This window comes from Protobothrops mucrosquamatus, unplaced genomic scaffold (assembly GCF_001527695.2).
Source record: "Protobothrops mucrosquamatus isolate PMUCROS unplaced genomic scaffold, P.Mucros_1.0 scaffold343, whole genome shotgun sequence".
NCBI classification, from domain to species: Eukaryota; Metazoa; Chordata; class Lepidosauria; order Squamata; family Viperidae; genus Protobothrops; species Protobothrops mucrosquamatus.
The window spans coordinates 109,144-133,079 of NW_015386680.1; the positions used below are offsets into that span (position 1 = coordinate 109,144).

The following is a 23,936-nucleotide window of genomic DNA, read 5'->3' on the forward strand; positions in this document are numbered from 1 at the left end:
GCACCTGCCCCTGAGGCCACACAGGTACCAGCTTTGGGTCAGGTGATCTAAGGACGCAAGATCCTTAGGAAGAGGTGAGCAAAGGAAGTTACGTCATCTCCTTGAAAGAAAGAAACACGTTCAACTGATTGGTGAAGCTCATATCCAGGGCATCAGAGATGGACAAAAAATGATCAGATTTCCTACCTGTGACTCTGTCGGATTGCCTGGATTCTTGGACAAGAAACGGACCATCTTTGGATCTTCCTGAAATCGCAATTTGTCACTTGAACTCTTTCGATAAGCTCTTCTGCTTGTTTTCCACACAGAAAGCTTTGTGTTTGCAATGTGCTTTGTGTTACTTTGGGGAAAGATTTACAACTGCAATAAATATCTTGAGTTTGTTATCAGAAGTTGGCTAGGGGTGTAACTAGCAGCCCAGAGAACAGCTACATCTATCTTGGAACTTTTGCAAACTATCAAAACTTTTCCTTCCTGCTGGCTCCTTTTCTTTTTTGTGTTCCTATTATTAATCTTTAACTTTAAGGATTTATGGCTAGAGGCACAGGAAGACAATGTTTACAGAAGAACAGTGACAGGAGTCCAACAGCTATAGAAATAGAATAAAATAGACCAGGATGAAAAGCAAAGGTAATACACAGATATCGAGGTTCAGTGCCTTTGACTAGGGTAAAGAGACTTCTAACAGGACCTGCAGTTGAGCAAAACTTGGCTCCATTCCTGGAAATGTCAGTGGCGAAGTCAGCAAGTTAAAAGCAAATAATTTTGAGTTTTGGAGCAGCCTGAATAGTAAATAAGCAGTGGGGCGAGGAGCTCTGTGCGCCAAGCACAACAGAAATAAAACATGGTTTGCTGATTGGATTGCTGAGCTGAATCAGATGTCCAAATGTTTTACATTAAAGCCATTTTAAAAAAAAAGTGTAAAGAAAGAAGTCAAGGAAACAATCAGTCCATTAATGGGAGAAGATGGCAAGGAAGTAACCAGTAGCAGGGGAGAAGCAGAACTGTTTCTAATTCATTCTCTGCATCTGTCTTCGTGCAAAAGGGGGAAAAACAGTCCAACTTACCAAAAGCCGCACCACAGGAGACGGAATAGGAATGCAGGTCACAACAGGCAAGGAATTGGAAGAGAACACCTCTTCACTCCAAAGGGCTTCGTTGCCAGGACCATCCCGGAGCGGTTCCAATCTACAAAAAAAAAAAAGAAAAAGAAAAGAAAAAAAAAAGGGGGGGGGGAGTGGATTCCAGAAACTACACACCAATCAGCCTGACAGCAATACCTGGGAAGAGCCTGGAAAAGATAACCAAGCAGTGCATTTGTGCTAGAGAAGTTGTCAGAAGTTGATTCTGGACATCTTGTTCAATGGAAGCTGCAATAGGCCTACTAAAGCCTTTTTAGAAACACACACACACACAGAGATACCTTATGTGAAAGTGAAGTAACTGCCTGGAGTTTAGCCAGATTCTTGATGGTTTTTACACTCACCTTGCTTGCAATCGGCCAAGGCAGGCTAGACGCAGGAGAGCCTGGATAACAAGTATTCAATACTGAAGTAGTAAAATAAGATGCGAACATTTCTGCCCCCTTAAGGCATATTCATCCCCAGGCAGGGAACTTTACTAGCACGAAACCTCCTCCTGCCTGGGACGGAGGTGCTTTAGGCTTTGAAGAGGAGTTGACCCAGGAGATGGAATAGATTCCCCAGCTGTGGCCAAGCAGCACAAACCAGGATGATTCCCGAAGTGACACCTGACCTCTCTTATCTCCTCCTCGTGGAAGGAGCGGAAGAAGAGGGAGATGGAAGGACTTTAGCCGAGATCCTCAGCTTGAACCACGATTGTATCTTGTTTGAGTAAGATAAAACCAGATGTGAATGTGCTTTCATTAGAACAAAAAGTGACTCACTTTTCTTGTTATTAGCGGCAGTTTGTTTTAGATGTTGCTCCTTTCCAAAGATTAAACCGTTATCCACCCCAGTTGCAACATGGAGACTCTCCCCTTTAATTTTTTTTTTCTGTCTGGTTTATTTTTCTGGGGTTTTTTGCGCGTGCAGAATGGTATTGAAATTTAGACATTTTTCCTTGTGCCGCTTTTCAGAGAATTTCCCTTTCTGTTTGAAAGAGGACAGCCGCGGCAACCCCTGCCTTGTTCCCGAAAGTTTCTAAGTCAAAAGAGGGGGAGTGGGTGGTTTTGGGTTAAAAAAAAAAGGGGGGGGGAGAGAAGGACCACCCCTGGATTCAACATACCACTCAGGGAAGGGCCGACCTCCAGACGGCCTCCAGCCTTATGCAAGCGGGATACATTGGGAGGGAGGGAGGGAGGGGGCGTTGGACGAACTCTTTCCCCAATTACTTTTAGCGGCGGGGGGCGGCGGTCGGGAATCCTTTTACAGGCTCCTTTCTCAACCGGTCCTGGGCGGTTCGGACCCCTGTGAAACCAGTCATTACAACCCCGAATTCGGGAGGAGGAGGAGGAGGCGCCGTCGGCAGCGCGAGAGAGCAAAGCAGAGCAGAGCAGAGCAGCTTTCAGCGGGGGACGCTTCTCTGACTTCCACGGCCTCTCTTCGCCCGCCCCCCCCCGGCCCAGGCATGGACCCTTCGCGCTGCCGGCAACCCTGGGGCCCGCTGCTCCTCGCCCTCCTCCTGCTGCCGCCCTCCGGCCGGGCACAAGGTACGCTCCGAGCACAGGCGCCGCGCTGCAAGGAGGCGCGGGCTTTGGGGGAGGGAGGGGGGCTGCGCAGAAGCCGGGCGGGGACCGACGTCGCAATCGGGGGCTCGCGCGAGCGGGACCTCCGAGCAGCAGCAGCAGCAGCAGCAGCATCCTCGGGGCCGCCGGCCAGCCCCTTCGCGCCGCGCCGCCCCGTCGGGCTCGCAAAAGGCCGCGCCGCCGCCGGAGGGCAGCAGAGCGAGGCGAGAGTCCCTCCTGCCGCCCTCTAGCGGACGAGCGGGTCCCCGCAGGCCTGAACCGCCGGGGGAAACGGGCAGGCTTCGGGGGACGCGACCCCTTCCCCCTCCCCTCCCCTCCCCTCCCCGCGGAGTTGGCTTCTTCTTCTTCTTCTGGCGTTGGGGCGGCTTAAAGCGAAGCGAGGGGATCCCGTCGGGTGCAGTTTTGAAGCGCCTTTGGCATCGATATTACCGAGATTCTCCCCCCCCCCAACTGATGGGCTATTTTGCAAATCCTCCTTTTGCGGCCGAAGGAAGGGGCCGGGGAGCGGGGAGGGCCGCTTGTGCGGAGGGCGCCAGGCTGCGGACGGCCTTGCTCGGACTTCCGAGGGGAAGCGCGGATCTGTCCCTTTGTGGTGAAAACGGGGCTCTTTCTCTCCACAGTCAAGAAGCTGAGACCAGGGGACAATCGGGAAGCGCCCAAGCGCGACCTGGCCTGAGGGGGGCATTGAGGTGCTTTCCTCCCTCGCAGAGCGACCTCAGTCGGTGTCCAGACTAAGGCCAAGACACCCTGGGTAGCTACAGATTCTTTAGACGCTTCACTGCCTTTGACTTTTATTGCGATCACGGCTCCTTTTTTCTGAGATTGGGACAAATGACCTCAAGAACATTTGTAGGACTTGGTGTCTCTCCAAACAGCGTTTCTCAATCTTGGCAACTTGTAAGAGGAGTGGGTTTCAACCCCAGGACTTCATCTTGCACCATCGCACATCTTAAAATGGCCAAGGCTGAGAAAGGCTGGTTTAGAATTGTGTTGCCAGCCCCTTCCATCTTCATCAATCTCATTTACTGAGAATGTGTAGTGCTGAGGAAATAACAATGCTCCGGAAAGAAAACGCAACCCAGAATTTATAGCCAGTTGTGGCATTTTGAAAAACCAGTAGAACAAGGACGTTTCTTTGGCTTCCATTCTTTAAACTCATTGTAATTCGTGCCCCTGTAACCACACTGTGGCATACGGGGTTTCAGTATAAATATTTGAAAACCTGATGTCTGCCATGGTTAAGGTGGTTTTTTTCTTTTTTTTCTTTTCTTGGTCATGCCAAAGGGCAACAAACTCGTGATGGCAAAACGGCAATGTTAGACATACCGGTAGGTACATCTTTAATTTACATCTAGGCCAGATGGACACAGAGAGGTGAGCAGCCAGGCTGCATCCGGGAGAAGGCCACTAGTCCCTCTTGAGGCCTAGCCAACCGGTGGCTTGCTTTGCGTTGGGTGATCTGCAAACTTCATTAATGTCTCCTCTCCCATCCAGTCCAGTGACTAGCCCTCCACCCAGGGAGCCTTCTTCAGGCGCCATAATTCACCCGGTTGTAAGTCCGCCTAACAGCCAACATTTCCACAGGAGACCATCATGAGATTCTGTGTTGAATGAAATCTTTTTTTCGGGGGTCCAGCTTCTGTGGCGGCATTCACCTGAGCTACTCAGCTGGTAACTCTGTCCAAGCAAGAGTCCGTGTTTTTCAACCTTGGCAGCTTTAAGATCTGTGGACTTCAACTTCAGTTTGGCCTAGTGGTTAAGGCACCAGAGTAGAAAGCAAGAGGCCATGAGTTCAAGTCCTGGCTTAGCCATGAAAGCCAGCTGGGTGACTTTGGGAGAGTCACTCTGTCTCAGCCCAACTCGCCTCACAGGGTTGTTGTTGCGGGGAAAATAGGAGGAAGGTATGTTGGATATATTCACTGCCTTGAGTTATTTGCAAATAATAAAGGCAGTTTACAAATAAATGAAAAAAATATACTCCAGTTGCTTCTGAGAGTTGATTCCACCCATCTTAAAGTTGTCAAAATAGAGAAACGTTGGTAAGGAGATGAGTTGGTCTGGTCTTGTGTCATTTGTTTATAGTAAACTGGTTCTGGCTCCTGTTAATTGTAGAAAGTCTATCCAAGTCCTTGGGAGACACTCTTGCAGTCTGTCCCTGCCCAGTTTGTAATCAACTGGTCGGTCTGTTATTTCTGTGGACCTCCTTAGGCTAATAATTCTCTCTGTGAAACTCTAAAGCCTCTGAAATATGAATTTGTTTATTAGAATTTTAAATAAATGAAGGCATTGATGTGGCATCAAATTGGTGTCAGCTTTTAGTAGCTTCTAATAGGGGTTGTTGTGGGAATAATACCACATAACCCTGGTTATGGATATTTGACAGGCTTGTATTTTCTGAAATTGAGGTATTGAGCGTAGGGACTGGGCTAGGCATCTGCTTCCATTTCGATGAATAGTCAGTCACTCCCTGCTTGCAAACTCTGACACTGTTAATAGTTGAGGCACTTCAAAAACAGCAGCTTCCCTGTCCTCCGTAAGAACGGGCAGCTATCAACTATTGGATAAGGCAGGCAATAAATATGTTCCTCTTGGTACTGACCGCATGTTTTCCATGGCAGCTGGAGAAACTTCAATGGGGCAGAAAGTTAAGGTCAGCCCACGTGGGGTAGTAGTAAGAGCATTGGCCTGGCGGCAGGGAGACCCGGGTTCAAATTTCACTTGGCTTAGGTACTCAATGAGTGACTGTCGCTAAACCTGGCCTACTTCACAAACTCGGTGCTGGGATGTTGTAAGAAAGCCTGAGCCCACGTTAAGCCGCCTCAAGTTTATTTCAGGAAATCAGGAAATCACAGACGGGGCCTGGGGGAAGTGAGTTGGACGTGACTTGCATACATCACGCACAGCTATGTTCATGCACCGTTTTTTGTCTGATGCAAAGTGATCCAAGTCTGTGTTTTACAACATCATTTACGTATAACAGGACATTGTTTTCAGGTTCACGTATGAGCCATTGAAAACCCTGTGCCTATCACCATTCTTAAGGCATTGGCCCATTTTCTCAAACAACCCCCCTGGGCTGCCTGGAGGGGCCGTGCCTGTCCTCCCGAGGGAGGTTTTAGAAGCACAGATAATAAGCAAGGTACGTAAATATTAAATCACATCAAGTATAGGTAGTCCCGGACTTTCAACCACAATTGGGGCCAGAACTTCCGTTGCTAAGAGATACAGGTGCTGCTGAGTGAGCCACGCCTGATTTTATGGCCTTTTTTGCCACGGTCATTAAGTGAATCCGGCTTCCCCCGTCGACTTTGCTTGTCAGAAGCTCTCGGGGAAAGTTAGAGATGGCAGCTGCCTGGCCGCAGAATGCTGCAACTGTGGAAAACACATGCCCACACACCCGTTGCCAAGCAGCTAAATTTCGATCATGTGATTGCAGGGACGCTGTCAGTCATGAGTGTGAGGACTGGTCATAAGTCACTTTTTCAGTACCATTGTAACTTCAAGCAGTTGCTAAATGAATGGTTGTAAGTTGAATACTTCTATGCATCAATCACTCAGAGGTGTGCAAAAAGTACCAATTCATATTACTGAAGTTATAAAGTTGTGATTGAAATTGTCAGTACAGAATATACTGTAGTAAAAGGGCAACAATAACTCTACGTTTGAGTATATTTATATGCACAGACACATACCCCTACTCACAAGCACATGTGCATAGATATTTGCTAGATTATCTTATAAATTTATTATTTGCATTCTGATGAACAAATCTAAATTGCAGAAAACTCTAGTGAATAGGAAAAGGAGGTAGTGTAATAATTGTAGAAGAAGGAGAAGCAGATCTTGGGGGGGGGGTAGCATCAAGAGAGGAATCAGCCTAGAACAGTGGTGGCGAACCTATGGCACTGGTGCCAGAGGCGGCAGTCGGAGCTCTCTCTGTGGGCACACGTGCCGTTGCCCCAGCCTCAGCTCCCCCCACGATCCCCTCCTCACCAGCAGCCCCCCTGGAGGAGAGTCACCCCCGAGCGTGGCCCACACGGAGCAGCGCAGCCAAGGACATGGCAGCCAAGCAGCGTAGACAAGACTCTGCCCTCACGCCCCATCCCGCCCAGTTGATTGTGCGGGGCACGGGCAGAGGGCGTGGCCACCATAGCGCTGCTGGGCTGCCTGGGCGATCTGTGGCGGGTCCTGGAGGCGGTGAGTGGCCCTGTGGGCAGGTGGGGTGGGGGATGGGGTAGGGGCAGGGCAGGGACGGGGCCAGTTTTTGGGCACTCGGTCTCTAAAAGGTTCGCAGGCACTGGCCTAGAATCTGTACACAGCCACAAATGGTCTAAGTCCCTTGAATTCCATTGATCCTTATCTAATGCCAGTTTAGTGCTGACCATTAGTTGACTAGATTCTTGTGCATAGGCATGAGCAATAAATCATCTTCATTGGAACTTAATGTGTGGTCCTGATTCTTGAAGCCTGACAAAAAATCAGAAACTCAACTGCATCGGGGTCGATTCTACCACCAGATTTCTGTGAGTCCAGAGTGTGCTTGTGTTTAAACAGGAGTTTGTTTACTGTAGCTCTGCATGATTCCTGTTCTCTCCTGGTCTTTTCGGTTGCCTTCCACTTGCATTGAATGACTCTTCTGTAACTCTGCATGGAGTGTGGGTGAATTTTCCCATTCACCAACATTGCAATTCTCCCTTTGAAAGGAGGGTGTGTCTCTGCATGTGCTCCTATTCCAGCTGCTCTTTTTTTTCCAGTAGAAAGGTACGGATTACACCTTTGAAAGAACGTAATTCTTACTTTCAGGACATTTTTTTTAAAAAAATACTTTGTGGTAGTTGTGAAATGTACCTTTTGGTTTAATTCCAAAATAAAAATAAAAAAATGCTCTCACATTGCACAAATTTGGACGGGTGCATGTGAAATCCATTCTTTGGCTGGCTTCCATTGCATCTGGGTATGTAGTATAGCCAAATTAGTAGTAGCATTAAGAAACTGGAAACCTGTGCCTTGAGCTCAGCAAGTCAGTTTACGGGTTGCTAGCAGCAGAAAATAAATCCAAAACCTCGTGCAATTGTGTGTGTGCACATACACATTTAATGGCAATGGTTAGTTATACATTAATTACAGTAATAAATTGTATATTAGGTTTCTTGTATTTGTCTTGGAGTATCTAAAGAAATTGGTGACCTATTGTTTTTCCAAGCTTAGTGAAGAAAAGAGCATAGACTAAACAAAAACGTTCAGCAATCTTTAACGTTTCCATAGACTGCGTTATCAAAAAAGATTAGGAAGGAGAATGCTATCTGTAAAGTGTCCCTTCCACAATTTTTACCTAAAGCGTAGTTCTATTGGACGTAAGGCTACATTTGAAAATGATAGCATTTATTCTTCATCTTTGTTATCAGTGAAGTGCCTTTGATCTGCATCAATCCTTCATAGAGAGAACAAAGCATGTGCCCCTATATCCACACACACACACACACACACACACACACACATACTCCTCTTCACTTTTCTATAAAGTTATGCAGAAGAAGTAAGAAATAACCAGATATAAGTAGAACTGATTTATAACCATACCATTCCTAATCTTTCTGGACCTTCTTCCCACACTGCCTTTGTTCTTTCAACGTCTCAGATTTTCAACATCATATTGATTCCTTAACAGGGCTGATTTTCTTGTCTTTCTTTTCCTCTCAGCCCAGTCATGCTTCCTTCATATATTTGTTTTGCAATTTACTCACTCTCTGTGACCAAATGACCCCAAAATTCCTTTTTTATCCTCGACTTTTATATCTCACAACTATTTGGCGCTCATTCATTCTTGAATCAATTTCTTCTTGTTTATCCACACACCCTTTCTTAAGTAACGCATTCCCACTGCATTCAATTTACTTTAATGTTTCTCCTGACATGTAGAGTTTCCAGTTCCATGTAGCTTTTGGCAGACATTCCTTCCCCCAGACCACATACCACCTACTACCTTTGTCCCAACATTTCCACTGCTTAAAAATTTTCCATCTGTTTTCCTATTAGGAAATATTTTCAAAAAGTACACAAATTCTTCTACTGTACTCTCTTCTAAAACTATTGTTCCTGTAATTTTTCATTGGTTGTGTAATTTGCAATTGTTCATTCCATTTTTCTAGTTTCAGGTCTAGTTGCATCATATAATCCATTGAACATTTACTGCAAATCAATTAAATTACAAAATACAATTGACCTCAATCGTTAGCAGTGCAAAATGACATGAAGGATTTTAACCCTTTCTAAAATTGTGGCAGAGCCGGAGTCAAACGACACATCCTCTTAGAGAGTTCATTCCATAGCCTGGAGACCGTCTTTTCCTGGGCAATTGATGATCAGGCTTCTGTCAGAGACGTAGAGGGCAAAGGAAGTGATTTGGACAGAGATAGACCAGATCTGTTACCAAAGTGAGAAGGGAAAAACGTAGCTTAAGTCCAAAACAAGAAGAAGGTAGAGTATGCGCAAGCAGCTCCGACTAATTCATATGGATATTGGGAGGTGAGGAGGAGAAGAACACAGAACATAAAACAACAGGGTTGGGAGGGACCTTGGAGGTCTTCTAGTCCAACCCCCTGCTCAAGAGGAGACCCTATACCAGACATGTGACGTTGCGAGACGTATCGGGACAGTTTTGCCATTGCCGGCAATGGGGCGGGCGCGGCTTCCGGATGATGCGTCCGGCTCGTGGGCCAGCAGTTTGACACCCCTGCCCTATGCCATTCCGGACAAATGGCTGTCAAGTCTCCTTTTGACTACTAAAAGTCTGGTCTTACCTGTGAAGTATAAAATGGTACTATTACTTCATGTAATCTTGACACTACTGCTGTACTATCCCTCTTTTGATGCAGCCTGTATCAACTACTACCTTAGTTTTTATGGCAGCACAAAACGCAGTCAGATTTGCAAGATTCTGTTACTACAGGTAGTCCTCGACTTACAACCATTTGTTTAATGACCATTCAAAGTTTTGACCATGCTGAAAGAAGTGACTCACAACTTATAAGTCCTCGCATTTATGACTGTTACAGCATCCCAACAATTGTGTGACCCAAATCCAGGCTCTGACGGCTGCAGCTTTTCCAGGCAGCTCCTGGCGAGCGGCCAGCGGGAGAAGCTGCACTTGATTAGCAACGGTGGTGATAACGGCTCTAGCGATTTGCTTAATGACCACAGCAAAAAGGTTGTAAAATTTGGGCTTGACTCACTTCAGGACCGCATCACTTAGTGACAATCTTGGTGATAAATTGAGGGCTTTAAAACCTGGAAAGTAGTTTGAGCCCTGCGGATGGTTTTCTTGCTTTGGTCTGTAGAGGGGAAGCGGCAGGGAGGGAGGGAGGCGTCTCCGGAAGAGCTTGGCCTGCCGGAGTGAGTGAGTGGGGAGAATCCCATCCTTCCACCACCGGACAACTGGTTGTTTCCAGGGCCTCCTCCTCCCCCCAGTTTACTAACTCCAGCAAGAGGAGCTCTTCCGGAGATGGCTCCTCGTCCACCGGGGCTCCTCAAGATGTGCTGGAGGGCAATTCCCCAGCAGGGCGCATCTTTCAGGCGGGACCCCTTGATCCCTCCACGTGGCACCAGGGCAGCACCCAGGCGCTGCCTTTTACGCCAGGCACAGTTCCCACGCTTGGGGTAGAATGAGGTCCCCGTAGCCGCGGTGGTGGCCTCTGCCCGGAGGGCCGATCGAGTGCAGTGAGTTTGGTAGACGGGCTGCCCCGTCCTCCGGAGCTTCTCCCCCCCATCCGTCCCTCGCGGCCTCTGTAAAAGTATTTTACAAGATAGTCGTTTTTCTACTTTTCCCATTTTCTGTGCATTTCTTTCTGGGTTGTATCTATTTAAAAGTTCAAGGTGACATTAGACAATTTTGCCAGGATTCTCCTTCTACTAATGGGAGATGGCAATAATAATAATAATAATAATTTATAATAACTGGCGAAAAGGTTGGGTGTATAGAGGCAGGAGGTAATTTATCTGGAGCCATATTTAAATCTATTTTTAATTCTTCTTGGATGGGTTCAGGATTATATCATACAGGGCTGGGAAGTCATTGGCTTGCCTGAGGGTGTTGCAAAACAGATCTGTCTACTCTTTCCCAAGTCTAGATTTTTATCACAGTCTAGACCACAATTCCTCATCAGCTGATCCATTTTGACATCTGATTCATAACCAGAGCTGTCCAGAAAAAAGTCAACATAAGATTTGTACTGAAACAGTCATAATCGTGTATCCAAGAATAATGGAAGATCGCGTTGACTTGATGGCTGTTTTATCCCAGCCATCAAGTTGATTTAAGTTATTAAGTTATTTCTTGGATCCCTTAAACCAATAGTGAATTACCGCCATCTGAATTTTCTCCAGACACTACAGGGTTTCATGTTTCTTGTTAAACTGCCATATTTTTTAAAACCTCCAGTAGTTTATAATTTCTCTCTTGCATATAAGCCCACCTATTGCAAATTATTTAGACCACTTTTTGTGGGCTGGCACTTGTCAAACGTTCTCCAAAAAAGACAGCCAAACCCAGAAGGGATCAGCTGTATCTGTAAATCTCACTGGTTCAGGTAAATAGGGTTAGAAAATTCCAGTGGGTAATTTCCAATTTAGTTGACGGTGCTGACGGCTGAGTCGGGGGGGGGCCCTCCCGCAGCTGGAAGTGCAAGGATCGGCTGCTGTGAGTCCCTTCCCCCCGTGCGGTTGTAACTTTGAACAGTTGCTTAGTGAATTGTTGTGAGTCGAGGACTGTCTATAGTTCAGAGGAAGAGAATCTACATTTTACATTGTACATGTGTGTATGTAAATGTATCTACATCCAGTTGTAAAATGTATGTCTGAATGCACATGTAATTCTATCCACCCCAAATTATAGATGAACACGGGTGCCTGCAGGTGGGACCGACAGAGGCAAGGGGGCCCGGTGGCTTCCGGGGCCCAGTCCAAGGAGAGAATCACGAGATGAAATAAAACAAAACGGGGGGTGGGGTGGGTTATGGAGCGGGAACACAGGCCAAGTCCTCTGCAAGGGGAATGAGCAAGGTGGTCCGGGGGGGCTTCCTTGCATCCCATGGGAGTGAATGGCTTGGAACAAGGGGGGGGCTTCCTCAGCGCTGCTTTCTGAGGCTGCAAGCGACGCATTCTCCCCCCCTCCCTCTCCCCTCCCCCCCCTGCAGACTCATCCGTGGAGACCTGCTGCTCCCGTGGCTATGAATGGGCCAGTCAGAAGAAAGACTGCAGGCTCCTCTCTTCCGGTCTGGACTCCAAGGAATGCAGGTAGAGGGCCAAGGGTTTGGCTGCTGCGGGGCGGCATCATCCGGTTATTTATCCTTTTCTCACCTGTATTGTTTTGATAAATAACTCAAGGCAGTGAACGTACCTGATATTCCTTCCTTCTCCTATCTTCCCTACAACAACAGCCCTGTGAGGTGGGCTTGGGCTGAGAGAGAGAGAGAGAGCGACTGGCCCAAAGTCGCCCAGCTGGCTTTCTTGCTTCAGGCAGCACTCGAACTCACCGTCTTCTGCTTTCTAGCCTTAATTATTGCACGGCCTCCTTCAAGCTGACTTCTTGAGATTTTCATTGGCACGCCTCTGATTTTTGAACCTCTGTCTGATTTTTTTTTAGCAGCAATATGGAAATAGCTTGCCATTATTTTTATTTTTACTTTCCAGACAAGTCCGAGTCTTAGGATAGGCTGGTAATCTCCCATCCATGTATGAACCAGGTCCAATCCTGCTTATCTTCCAAGCTCAGACAAATTGCCCACATCCTGCCCCCTGCTAAGACACTCCTCGTGTCCGTTTCCCAAATTGCACCCATTTCCCAGACCCCCTCGGTTAGCCCTCTTCCATTACAAATACAGCCTCTTTGCCTAATCCCACTTTGGTTCTAGCAGGAGAGTCAGGCTCTTCTGGGAAAGTGTTGTTTTGGTTGTTCTCTCCCGTTTTCAGAGTTGCAAATGTTGATGTTCTGGCAACTTTTTCTATGTTCTGGCAAGTGTGTCGTGCGATCCTGCTGTACTGGCTGTTACAGGGCTCCCTCCCTCCGCTTGGTTCCCTTTGCAGGATAGCCCAGGAAGAGTGCTGCCTCAGTCAGCTGGAGGTGCTGCACTGCACGACCGGAATGGCCCTTGCCAGTAAGCAGGAAGACTGCGACTCCGCAAGGCAGAACGCCACCTGCGAGGACAAGATCATTAAGGTGAAACGCCGGAGGGGGACGCTGGAACGATTGCGTAGCAATTTCCAATTTTTCTTTGTAATCAGAGTGCTGAAGGCTGCTGGTCTGCTTCAGTAGATCTCTCGCCGTGGTCCCCGGGTGGTCCCCTGGGGGCTCCCGGCAAGGAGAGGGGCCAAGGGGAATGGAAGCTGTGGGGCGCTTTCAGCGTTTCCTGAGGGTCCCTTAAAAGATCGTTTACTGCACTCCTGGGGATTGTTCTGCCGCCGTTGCGTGTCCTTAATTCTGCATCGTGGCCTTCAGACGACCAGGGGAATCCTCTCCCTGGGGCCACCTCTTCGATGGCCGTTACCTGCCCGTGGAGACCTCACAATGGTCCGTGGTGCCAGGTGCGGAAGTTACCAACTCCTGCATGAAACGTTTGGTGTTAGAAACAAAAAAAATATTGTGATAGAATATTATCCTAAAGAGAGCATATTAAATTAATAGATGGATATAAAAATATAAAATGTGAATCTAGAGGAAGTGAGCAGGAAAGGGTGAGGATTCTTTGTTTATTGCCTTTTTTTTTGGCACGTGGATGGGATTTCAGTGAAGTAACTGTAAATGAATTGTTAAAAAAAAATCTTGCCAAATTGGGCATAATTTCTCCAGGATATTGCTGTGAAATGTATGGTTTATTCAGGAATGTTGAAAACCTGAATTTTCTGTAGCTCAGTAATGAGGAAGGGTTCCCAGGTTGTATTTAATCAAGAATTGTCAAATGAGATATTTAATAAGATCAGTGGCACCTTTCCAAAATAATTCAGATAATATGGGCCGACTTGATTCAGATTAGGGAGCAGGTGAGCTTAAAAAATGGAACAGCTGACTGTTTGGAAAACCCACTTGTCAAGGGTTGACCTATTAATGAGTCTTGAAGACTTTTCTTTTAATTGCTTTTAATTGCTCCATGTTTGATCCTTGCTATTTTAAATTTGTTTTCCCTTCCTGCCTTTACTTGTTACATTGTCTTAACCAAAGCAATGTTCTTTTAATACTGCAATTATAGATTGCAGTTATGATGCTGAGAATTCTGAATATGTCCAGAGATTAAATGTCCCAAATTCAAGACAGGTTACATATTCTGGATTTCACAGAAACATTTCAATCTCCAAACACTTCCAGGGTGTACACAGCGGTCACACACTCGAGATATCCTTTGGGGCTTGCAACTGAGTACTGTAGTTGTTATCCAAAACTTTTAAACTTTCAAATATTTTCAGTGATGTTGCAACCATAAGACATTCTGGCTGGGGAATTCTGGGAGTTGAAGTCCATACATCTTAAAGTTACCAAGGTTGGGAAACCCTGGATTAACCCCAAAAGGCAGCATAGAAAAGTGTGTTAGGGCTCTGAGGCTGCGGTAACATAAATTACTTTCCGCTACACAGAAATGTTGTCACTGCTGCTTTTTGGGGAAAGAGGCCCAGAAACAAGGCAACAGCTGTGAGCAGAGCCTCTTAATGGGCTATCAGTGTGGACTGGTGTTCAGAGCTTGCTGTGTCGAAGGGCATGAAAACTCGGATGCTGGGATTGTTGACGGTCCTAACAAAGAACTGGGTAAGTTGTGCAAATAAGAAAACTTTCTCAGATGAAGCAGCAGCATGTTTTGAACGGCAGGAGAACGGTTGCATGCTGCTTGTAAAAAGGCTTAAAATGTATAGGGAGATTTAATCTGTGGAATCTGAGATTAACCTTTAACATTTTTTACTTCAGAAGTTAAGAAGGCTGAATGCTGCTCTGTATCCCCAGAAGAGCAAAGTGGTTCTTGGGAGGATTCACACAATTTACCCTGTCCATTCTGAGTTCCTTCCTCCTAGACCAGCATTTATCAGCCATAACAACTTTAAGACGTGTGGAGCTCAACTCCCAGAATTATCCAGCCAGCATGGCTGGCTGGCTGGCTGGCTGGGGAATTCTGGGAGTTTAAGTCTACATATCTTAAAGTTGCCAAGGTTGAATAACACTGATTTAAACATCTAGATGTTACCAGAAAAGCTTCAAAGGGAAACCTTCCCAATTTCCTATATTGTTGTTGTGACTGTGAGTGAACCAGCCAATATCCCCGGCAAGATGTCAGTATAGCTAACAGCATCTCTCTCTTTCCCTCCTCCACGCTGCCTTGCTTTCTCCAGTGGAAATTAACCTTGAGGATCATTACCTGAATGACCGTTGCAGAGGTAAGCTAGTTCATATTGTGGCAAGGGACCATCAGAGAGAACAGAGCAATCGGTGTTAGATAAACTTGAGAGTTTGTAGAGTTTACAGTGTGAATTTTGTTCAGTGTTCTCATTCAGTGTTACATTCACGTACAACAGAACTAAATCCTTCCAGGATAAATCAGTTATATCAACTTTTGGAAGGCTGCAATCTATAAGTGGAGGTCTTTTCAGAGCGGCAGCGCCATCATGTAGAAACAAGGCCTCCAACTTCAGCTCCTCTCACTTCCAGAGCTTCTCCTGGGAGGGGGGGTCCCTTTAGATCAGGGGTGTCAAACTGCTGGCCTGCGAGCTGGATGTGTCACGCGGAAGCTGCGCCCACCCCAGTTCTGGCAAGGGGGAAAAAGCCACGATATGTCGCGACACATCATGTGACATGGCGAGTTTGACACCCCTGCTTTAGATGGATGAAACCTGGTTGGAGGTAACAATCCTGAAGGTACTTCATAGGTTTTAAAGGACTTTACAGGTTAAAATTAGAAATGGAAATGTATTGAGGAATATCTTGGCAGCCCCTGCAGGATTTATGGAATTAATCCCACCTGGTCACTGGATACGTTTGCTGTCACTGGGTGGGTTACTGCCAGTTCTGAGTGGTCTTGGGGAAGTGGATTGCATGAGTTCTTAATGTCCTGTCTGCAAGTCCTCTGCAGTAGTGTATCGTTATGGCTGGGAAAGTTTTCTCTGATGGAAAATATGCCAGTCTTTGGAGAAAGGAATTTATTCTGCCATAATTCTTGGGTTTTAGGTGGAGGACCTTGTACCCAGCAGTGTAGGGACACAGGAACGAGTGTCCTCTGCTCTTGCTTCATGGGTTACCAGCTTCAGCCAGATGGCTTCACTTGTGAAGGTAATGAAAAACCTGATTTCCTTATATTTTTGATATTTTTAACTAATTAGCCCTCCTTATGTCTTGGCTGGTTTTGAAAATCTAAGCAGGTTTGACATGAGATGGGGGAATACCAGGAAATAGATTTATAGGCTTGAACAAACATTCCCAAAGAAGCTGATGGCAACCTCCTTCTGTGTCACAAGGAAAGTATATAGACCTGACACATAATTTCCAGCTGAGGAAGTTGGAAAAACACCCAGAAAGAGGCTACAAGACTACATGAGTATGTCTGAGGTCTGGTTCAACTCAAGGGAGACTTTTTATGACCTGTCTGTTGTCCAGATCAGATCATTCTGCTGTGCTGTGATCAGGGGCCTTCTGTTTTCCTATGGAGAGATACCCTGGTGTTGGAAGAAATATAGGCAGCAACTGTTGGGACTCTGACAGCTTTATGCACCATTACATTGTTTAATGCCCTCTCAAAGCCAATAAAATGTGTAGTGCAATATCCGCTGTTTAGCTATTTATTGAGTGAATAAATATTTTGAATCTGGTCCTATTCAGCTTCATAGGAGGATCTTGTTTCTAAGGGTTATAAAGGAAGATAACCTTCATTTCCACTTTCTATATACAATAAATAATTTTATATTGTCACATCTCTTTTTCTCATCTCTTTCCTTTTGACCTAAAAATCTTGAACGTTTTGCTTTGACTATTACCTCTTGATTATTTTTCATAAGTTTTCCAACTCTATAATGTCTTTTTCTGGTTCAATTACTGCAATTAATTGTAGTTGCATAAAGATTTCTAAAGGCAATTCTACTTATTATAACTTTCTTAAAGTCTTCAGTGTCAACTGCCACTGCATCCACTGTGGGGCTTGAAGTGATACATGATTATCTCTAAACCATGGTTTGTGGCTTAGGTTTATAAATGTAGCCATTATGCTTAATTCAGTAAATCGTGGTGAAATCACTGGTTAGTATGAGGTGTCAATCTAGACCCAAGTCATTTGACTATCTTAAGAACCCTTCAGCACTAGCTCAGACCCAGTCAACAGATACATTCAAGCAGGGAAATCAAGAAAGTCAAGATGCTAGTACAATGGTTAGAATGTGAACTCTGCTTACAGCCTGAAGTTCGACCTTGACCGGCTCAAGGTTGATTCAGCCTTCCATCCTTCCGAGGTCGGTAAAATGAGGACCTAGATTGTTGGAGGGGGCCATATGCTGGCATATGTCCCCAAGCATTTAAAGCCTTTCCCCTTTTCAACATGAACTTTAATCATCAAATCATGGTTGCCATCTTGAGTTTTTGACACACATATCCACACTCTGCAGTTGCCTTTGTATGTTCTCATCATACCTGTTGCCCATGCATAATAGTTTATATTGGATGATGTTAAACTGCAGTTCTTGTTTTCTTGTCTTTTCTCCAGTTTGGGAAAATAATTTTGCAGTACTTCAACCTTGTGACTTGTGTTTGCCATTCTAAGGGACTTGATATTGTTAGCAAATGTCTCCGTTTAATCCAACTTTCTGGATTATTGTTAAGAAAAGGAAAGAATTTCATTCTTATCTGGTTTCATTGTTTAATTCCAGGTTGCCTCTGATTGCTTGTAAAGCTCCAGTTCTAAGGCAGAACTTTCAAAAACGCCATTATTTACATCCTTCTTTTTTGAGACATGTTTGTTCTCTGCTTTCTGTTTTTTAACCAGTTACTAATCCATGGCAGATTTTTCCTCTTGTTCATCCTGATTGCTAACTTTGCTAAGGCATTCATTTGTCAATGGCTGTTTAGAAGGCCAAGTGAAAAAGTTTAGTATTTGACTCCATATTCTTGTTGATACTTTCAGTCAACTTTAAAATCCAGGGAGGCAAGAATTACCTTTGCAGATGTCTGGCTTGATCCTTCTTTAGCAAAAAGATCTGTGGTTTTCACTGTTTTACTCAAAAGAGACATTAAACTAACCAGGCTGTAATTTCCTGGCTCATCCTTTGATCTCTTTTTAGAAATTGATGCTCTTTTTCAGCAGTGCTGAGCTGGGAGATAATTTTTTTACAAGATAAGTGATTTCACATTTGAGTTTGTTTAGAAATTTTGGATGGATGTGCCTAGACTAAACAGTTGACTTGATTTCAGGTTGTCAGCAAGTTATAGAAGATCATCTTTTATACCTATTTATCTTGGATGTTCCAAGCCTCTTTCTTTCCCTTCTGCTGATACTTAGTATGGTGAGGGCCAGTGCAAAGGATTCATTCTGTTCCTTCATTTCTTCTTCCTTCTTTGGCATTTTAAGCCTCCTCCTCCTCCTCCTCCTCCTCCTCCTCCCCCTTCTTCTTCTTCTTCAGAACGTAAAGGATGTGGGCTCCTTGGTGCTCTCTGAGCTTGGTTGTTTTCTTGCAGACCTTTCATTATCGTACTAGGTAACTTCATCAGAGCACTGATGATGTTTGTAATGAAACGTCTGCAAGAAAATAACCAACTCAGAGCACGAAGGACCCTATAGACTTGTAGTTCAACTCTGAGCTACAAATATTCTCTTCTATTGAGGTAATCAGCTATTTTTGGGGTGAGTAATTCTGGCTTGCCTCATATTAAAGAAATAGTGGAATAGAATCATTAAAGAAACACTGCTCTGGTTTAATCCAACTTTCTTGACTATTCCTTTAAACAGAGAATATTTGATGTTTTGTCAAATTTTCTTCAACTTTTTCAACCTGTTTCTCACGTAACAGTGATTTCAGAAGTGTTTATTAGCTTGAGAACCTACTCATAAATATTGATCCGTGTCAACAAATGTTTTTAAGCTTAAGTCCTTGACTTGCAATCATTCAAAGTTACAATTACAGTGAAAAGGGTGACTTGTGACCAGTCCTCCCACTTGCGACTGTTGCAGCATCTCCCCCCCCCCCCAGCATCATGGAATCAGAATTTGGGTCCTCGGCAACTGGCAGGTGTTTACGGTGATTGCAGCGTCCCAGGATATTTGCAGTCCCTGCTGGCCACCTTCCCAGCTGCTTCCAACAGGCAGAATCAGTGTGTGTGGGGGGGAAGTCAGATTCACTTAACAAACACGTGAGTCGTTTAACAATTGCAACGATTCGCTTGATAACCATGACAAAAAAAAGGCTGTAAAATCAGGCGTGACTCACTCAACTGCCTTGCTTAGTAACCAAAATTCTGATCCCAGTTGTGGTTGTCAAGTCGAGGACTCCCTGCATAGAAAATGATACGCTACCACTAAAATGGTTGTGTTCTTTCCAGACATTAATGAGTGCATCACTTCCGCCAACGCCTGCAGCCTCGGGCAGGTCTGTGTCAACACCGTGGGCTCTTTCCGTTGCCAGCGGGAGACGAGCTGTGGGACGGGTTATGAGCTGACAGAGCACAACCTCTGCAAAGGTACATTTTAGAACGTAGAGCACGGATTCATAGGGCCTCTGGAAGGGACCTCTGAATCCCTGCTTAAGGCAGGAGAACTTATACCATCCTGGTCAAATGGTTGTCTAGTCTATTTTTGTAAACCTCCATTGATGGAGCACCTACAACTCACAATTCACGACTGCCTGGAACGGTTACAGATGGTGAACTATCTTTGCTTTTTTGAGTGCCACCAGTGTTAGGTTTGGTACAGTGTTTGCCCAATGTCAGCTGACCTTTGCAGTGATTAATGTTAAAGTAGATGCTTGTCTGCAAACCGTCTTCCCAGGGGGTTATATCTGCAGGGGAGGTTAAAAAAGCCAGGACTGCCATCTTGATGGTTGGGGGGGGGTGTGTTCCTCCCACAGAGGCCTCGGGGTGGTTCCTGAGGGACAGGAGCACCTGTTTGTGCAAACGGACTCCTTTAGTGCTGCAAAGAGCCATTAATCTGTGGCAAAGATTGGGAGGTGCTGGTATACGGGGAGAGGCAGAGCCTCACTGGAGCTGGGCAGGTTTGCAGGAAATGTACGTCTTCCTGATCCCTGATCCCATTCCAGCCAAATTTCAGCAAATGGCTTTCAACCCCACATGGGCTCCTCTCTGTGCTCTTCTCCATGTTGCTTGAACATCCCTGGGTGGTCAAGGCTTGCCAGTTCAAGGCCCACCCGTGCCTTCCCTCTGGAGGAAACGGTCAGCCTGTGGTCTTCCTCCCCCTTCACAGAGCCCAGAGACCCTCCTGCTAGTAGAAAAGGAAGACGTGGAAATGTTCTGGCTGCTGACTCAGAGCTCCTGAACTGGCTCTTTGAGCGCTTCAGCCGAGGGGGAGAGCCGCGTGCCCTGCCCTCGCAGGAGTTACGGGCAGCTACAATTTGCTGCCACCAGCACGGCTAATGGATACTTAGAGCTGTGGTTCAGCGACATTGGGAAGACCACAAACATTGCACCTCCGACCTGAAGCAGAGGGCGGGGGGAGAGTTGCTGAGAGGCTGCTTAGCTACCAGGCCTTCTGGTCTCCCGAAGAACGCTGGAGGAGGCACAGAGAAGGCAGCTGGAAGAGTAGACTTTCAGCAGGATGGTTAAACACATATAATAATAACACCCTCTGCAATAGCAGCATCCCAACTATTATTTTTTTTCTAGAAATAATACCTTTACTCCTTCATAGCTATTTTGGCCAAGTTTCCAATTAAATATTTAATTTCATTCGAAAAGCAAGATATGGATTCATTTAAAGTGATATTTTATAATAGAGTTGTAATTTCCTCCATGGTTTTCTGAAGGAGGACTGTTGTTTAACAGTGATGCAGATTCCTCTTTTTGTTTTAAGTCCAAGACAGTGACAGAACTATGTCCAGGTGTCAATTCTAGGCCAATTCAGATCCATCAAATCGTAACAGTAAATTTGAAGAGTGTATATGAAAAATCATGCATCAAGAATCTGTTCTATCAAAACAGATACAGATTTATCTTTGCAATCTTGTAGAAATATATTTCAGTTATATCTCAGTAATCCATAATTCTTAATAAATTTACAAATTTCACATACTTCAAATGATTTGTTTACACTGCTGAAGTAACACTTCACTAGAATTCACTTCCAGATAGGTTCCAAGTCAGGAACTTAGGTAAATGAACACCACAGAAATCTACAGATTCCCCGTGCCCTCCAGTCTTCCCGTCCCCCTCCAAACACCTGGGGGTTATAGTTTCAGATGTATGTAGAAAACCTGAGGATCTGTAGTTCTGGAGAAGGGAGGGGATTACTTTTGTCTAGTTAACTCAACAACAACTGCTTTTATCTCGGTCATGACAAGATGGCTCTGGGAACCCTCCTGCTAACTCATTCTTTCTTTTGTGATGTGCCAGATATTGACGAATGTGAGACTGGTATTCATAACTGCCTCCCCGATTTTATCTGTCAGAATACGCCAGGATCATTCCGTTGCCGGCCCAAACAACAGTGTAAGATCGGCTTTATACAAGATGCTCTCGGCAACTGTATCGGTAAGACATGCAGCCGACCTGCTCGGCCGCTTACGGTACCAGGGATGTCCTCAAACTATGGTCAGAAAACTCCAGGTGGCGGATATAGCACAGATAAAATGTGTGCCGTAGCCATCGTCTGGAGGATGTCTTTTTTAACCATAACTATTTTGAGTTTTTTTTTATCATAGTTGTGACTATGTTTGTGAGCTCCCCATCACTTGCCAAGTTATCCCCACTGAAGGTGTTTTGCTTTTACAAGCGATGTTTCCGCAGTGGTTGAAGATTCTTTTTTTCTTTCTTTCTTTCTTTCTTTTTCTTTCTTTCTTTCTTTCTTTCTTTCTTTCTTTCTTTCTTTCTTTCTTTCTTTCTTTCTTTCTTTCTTTCTTTCTTTCGTCTCACCTTTTCCTTTTAATACCACGGCTGTATTTTTGCAGATATTAATGAATGTTTGACTCTTGCTGCTCCTTGCCCTGCTGGGCAGGCCTGCATCAACACCGACGGCTCCTTTGCTTGCCAGAGGAATGTCCCAAACTGTGGAAGAGGCTACCACCTGAACGAGGAGAAGACCAGATGTGTTGGTCAGTGCCGAGAGGGCCATGCTTCATCCCCCCACCCCCGCCCCCGCCCCGTTTATTCCGATGTTCTGCTTCTCTTTCTCCTCCGTTGACATCCTCCAATTCTCCCTTCCCGGCTAGGCTGAGAGGAAGGCCTGGGCAGGGGGTACGGAGGGGACCCTCAGTAAACCACCAACTCTATGGGTGGCAAGATGGCGGTGAGGGAGGAGGTTGTGCAACGTGGGCTTCAAATGAACGGAAGGATTTGTATGAAAGCATTTTATGAGTTGCAAAGGGTTTTGTGTGTTTTTGAGTTGAGAAATAGGTTGGTTGGTCGGCTTGTGCACTTCCCAGCTCCTTTTAACTAGTTGTTTTTATTCTGCCCTGGGCTGCGCTTGCTTTGCTCTTCTCAGGCTTTTTGCTGCATGGGAGCAAACTCCCAACGGGGCCGTTTTCCCCACACGTTTCTATTGCTGGCAAAAGTTGGGCTCAGCCCTCTGTGGAGGGGGAGGAAGAGGAGGAGGAGGAGGAGAATCTCTGGCTGGATGTGGCTCCGGCTGATGGTCAGGTGAACCTTGCAGTGGGTGGTGGCTCTCATCACCGGGGGTCCGGGCGGTGGCAGCCGCGAGAGGCCCCTTTTGCTTGCTTGCCTTCTTGCCCGTGTATCCTTTTAGAAGGCAAATTGCTGGCAACGGCAGCAGTGAGGACATTAGTAGTGCGACATCTGCTCGGCTTACCTCAGGGATGGGAGGCGCGACGTATTATTTTCCACAGCTTCCGAATTGGGCTTCCCAGAACCTGGAGGACCAGCTTGTCCCTTCTCGTTTGGGGAGGAGGTTAGGTACATTGGGAGAGAGCAGCAGCAGGGGAAAGTGGGCACTTAAGGACCGCTGGGGACTCTCTTCCTATGGAAGATACTTTGCCTTCTTCGTAGCAAAAGTTAAAAAAAAAAATCTAGCATGGTGACCATTTTTTGTTAATTCATCTTGTGTACAAAAGCCACGACCTACGGGACGTTTTGGTGATGGTTGGTGGGGGCTGTGGCTCGTAGTTCCTTCTTCCCCCTCCCAAAGGACTTGATTGCATCCCGGCTCCAGAGTGGATTACTGTCAGGCGTTCTACTTGGATCTGCCCTTGAAGAATATCTATCTAGAACCTTCCTCGGGTGCAGAATGCGGCCCCTGTTGCATGTGCTGCCTTGGCTGGCAGTCTGCTTCCGGGTGCAGTTCAGGGTTCTAGTTTTGACCTTGAAAGACCTGCACGGAATGGGGCCAGGCGGCCTCTTCCCAGTCACATCCCTCCACCCCTCCTGGTCCAGCAGGGGAGTTGTGGGTTGGTGTCCTTTCCTGCCACGGCTCCTGCCCTCTGGAACGCCATTTCCCTCCCCCAGCCCAAAGTGAGGCCAGCCCCATCTCTATTGGCCTTTCAGAAGGCCCTCCCTAAGGAGACGCCTTTTCTGGCAGCCTTGGGATCCCATGGAGATCCTGCATAATGGTTCTATTGTGTTTAGATGGATGTTCTCTTGCAATCCTGATCTTATTTATATTTTAAGGGTTTTTTTTATATTTTAAGGTTTTTTTTTTATAACCCTGGGTATCTTCGAGACCGTCTTCTGCCGCAGATTGCCTCCCATCGACTGGTACGCTCCCACAGAGCGGGCCTCCTCAGGGTGCCGTCGGCCAAACAGTGTCGGCTGGCGACCCCCAGGGGGAGGGCCTTCTCTGTGGGAGCTCCCACCCTATGGAACGAACTCCCCCCAGAGATCCGGATTATTCCGGATCTCCTCTCCTTCCGCCGTGCCCTCAAGACATGGCTTTTCCATCAAGCGGGATTGGCCTAGGGGGGGATTTTATAGGGATTTTAAAGGGATTTTATAATATTAAACTTAATACAGGTTATTTAATATATATTTTAATTTGGCTTTTAGAGATATCTATTGTATTGTACTGTTTTTATTTACCTGTAAGCCGCCCTGAGTCCCTCG

General features: G+C 46.0%; 1 protein-coding gene across 1 annotated transcript in view; it reads left to right on the forward strand.

Annotated features, from left to right (window-relative positions):
• Positions 1–23,936, forward strand: part of FBLN1 (fibulin 1) — a 51,167-nt gene that overhangs the window by 7,889 nt on the left and 19,342 nt on the right. The window contains exons 4-11 of the mRNA XM_015815463.1: positions 11,899–11,998; positions 12,788–12,920; positions 14,330–14,498; positions 15,074–15,118; positions 15,906–16,007; positions 19,257–19,394; positions 21,279–21,416; positions 21,833–21,976. Of these exons, the coding sequence (XP_015670949.1) occupies positions 11,899–11,998; positions 12,788–12,920; positions 14,330–14,498; positions 15,074–15,118; positions 15,906–16,007; positions 19,257–19,394; positions 21,279–21,416; positions 21,833–21,976 (969 nt within the window). The remainder of the gene's footprint in view (positions 1–11,898; positions 11,999–12,787; positions 12,921–14,329; positions 14,499–15,073; positions 15,119–15,905; positions 16,008–19,256; positions 19,395–21,278; positions 21,417–21,832; positions 21,977–23,936) is intronic.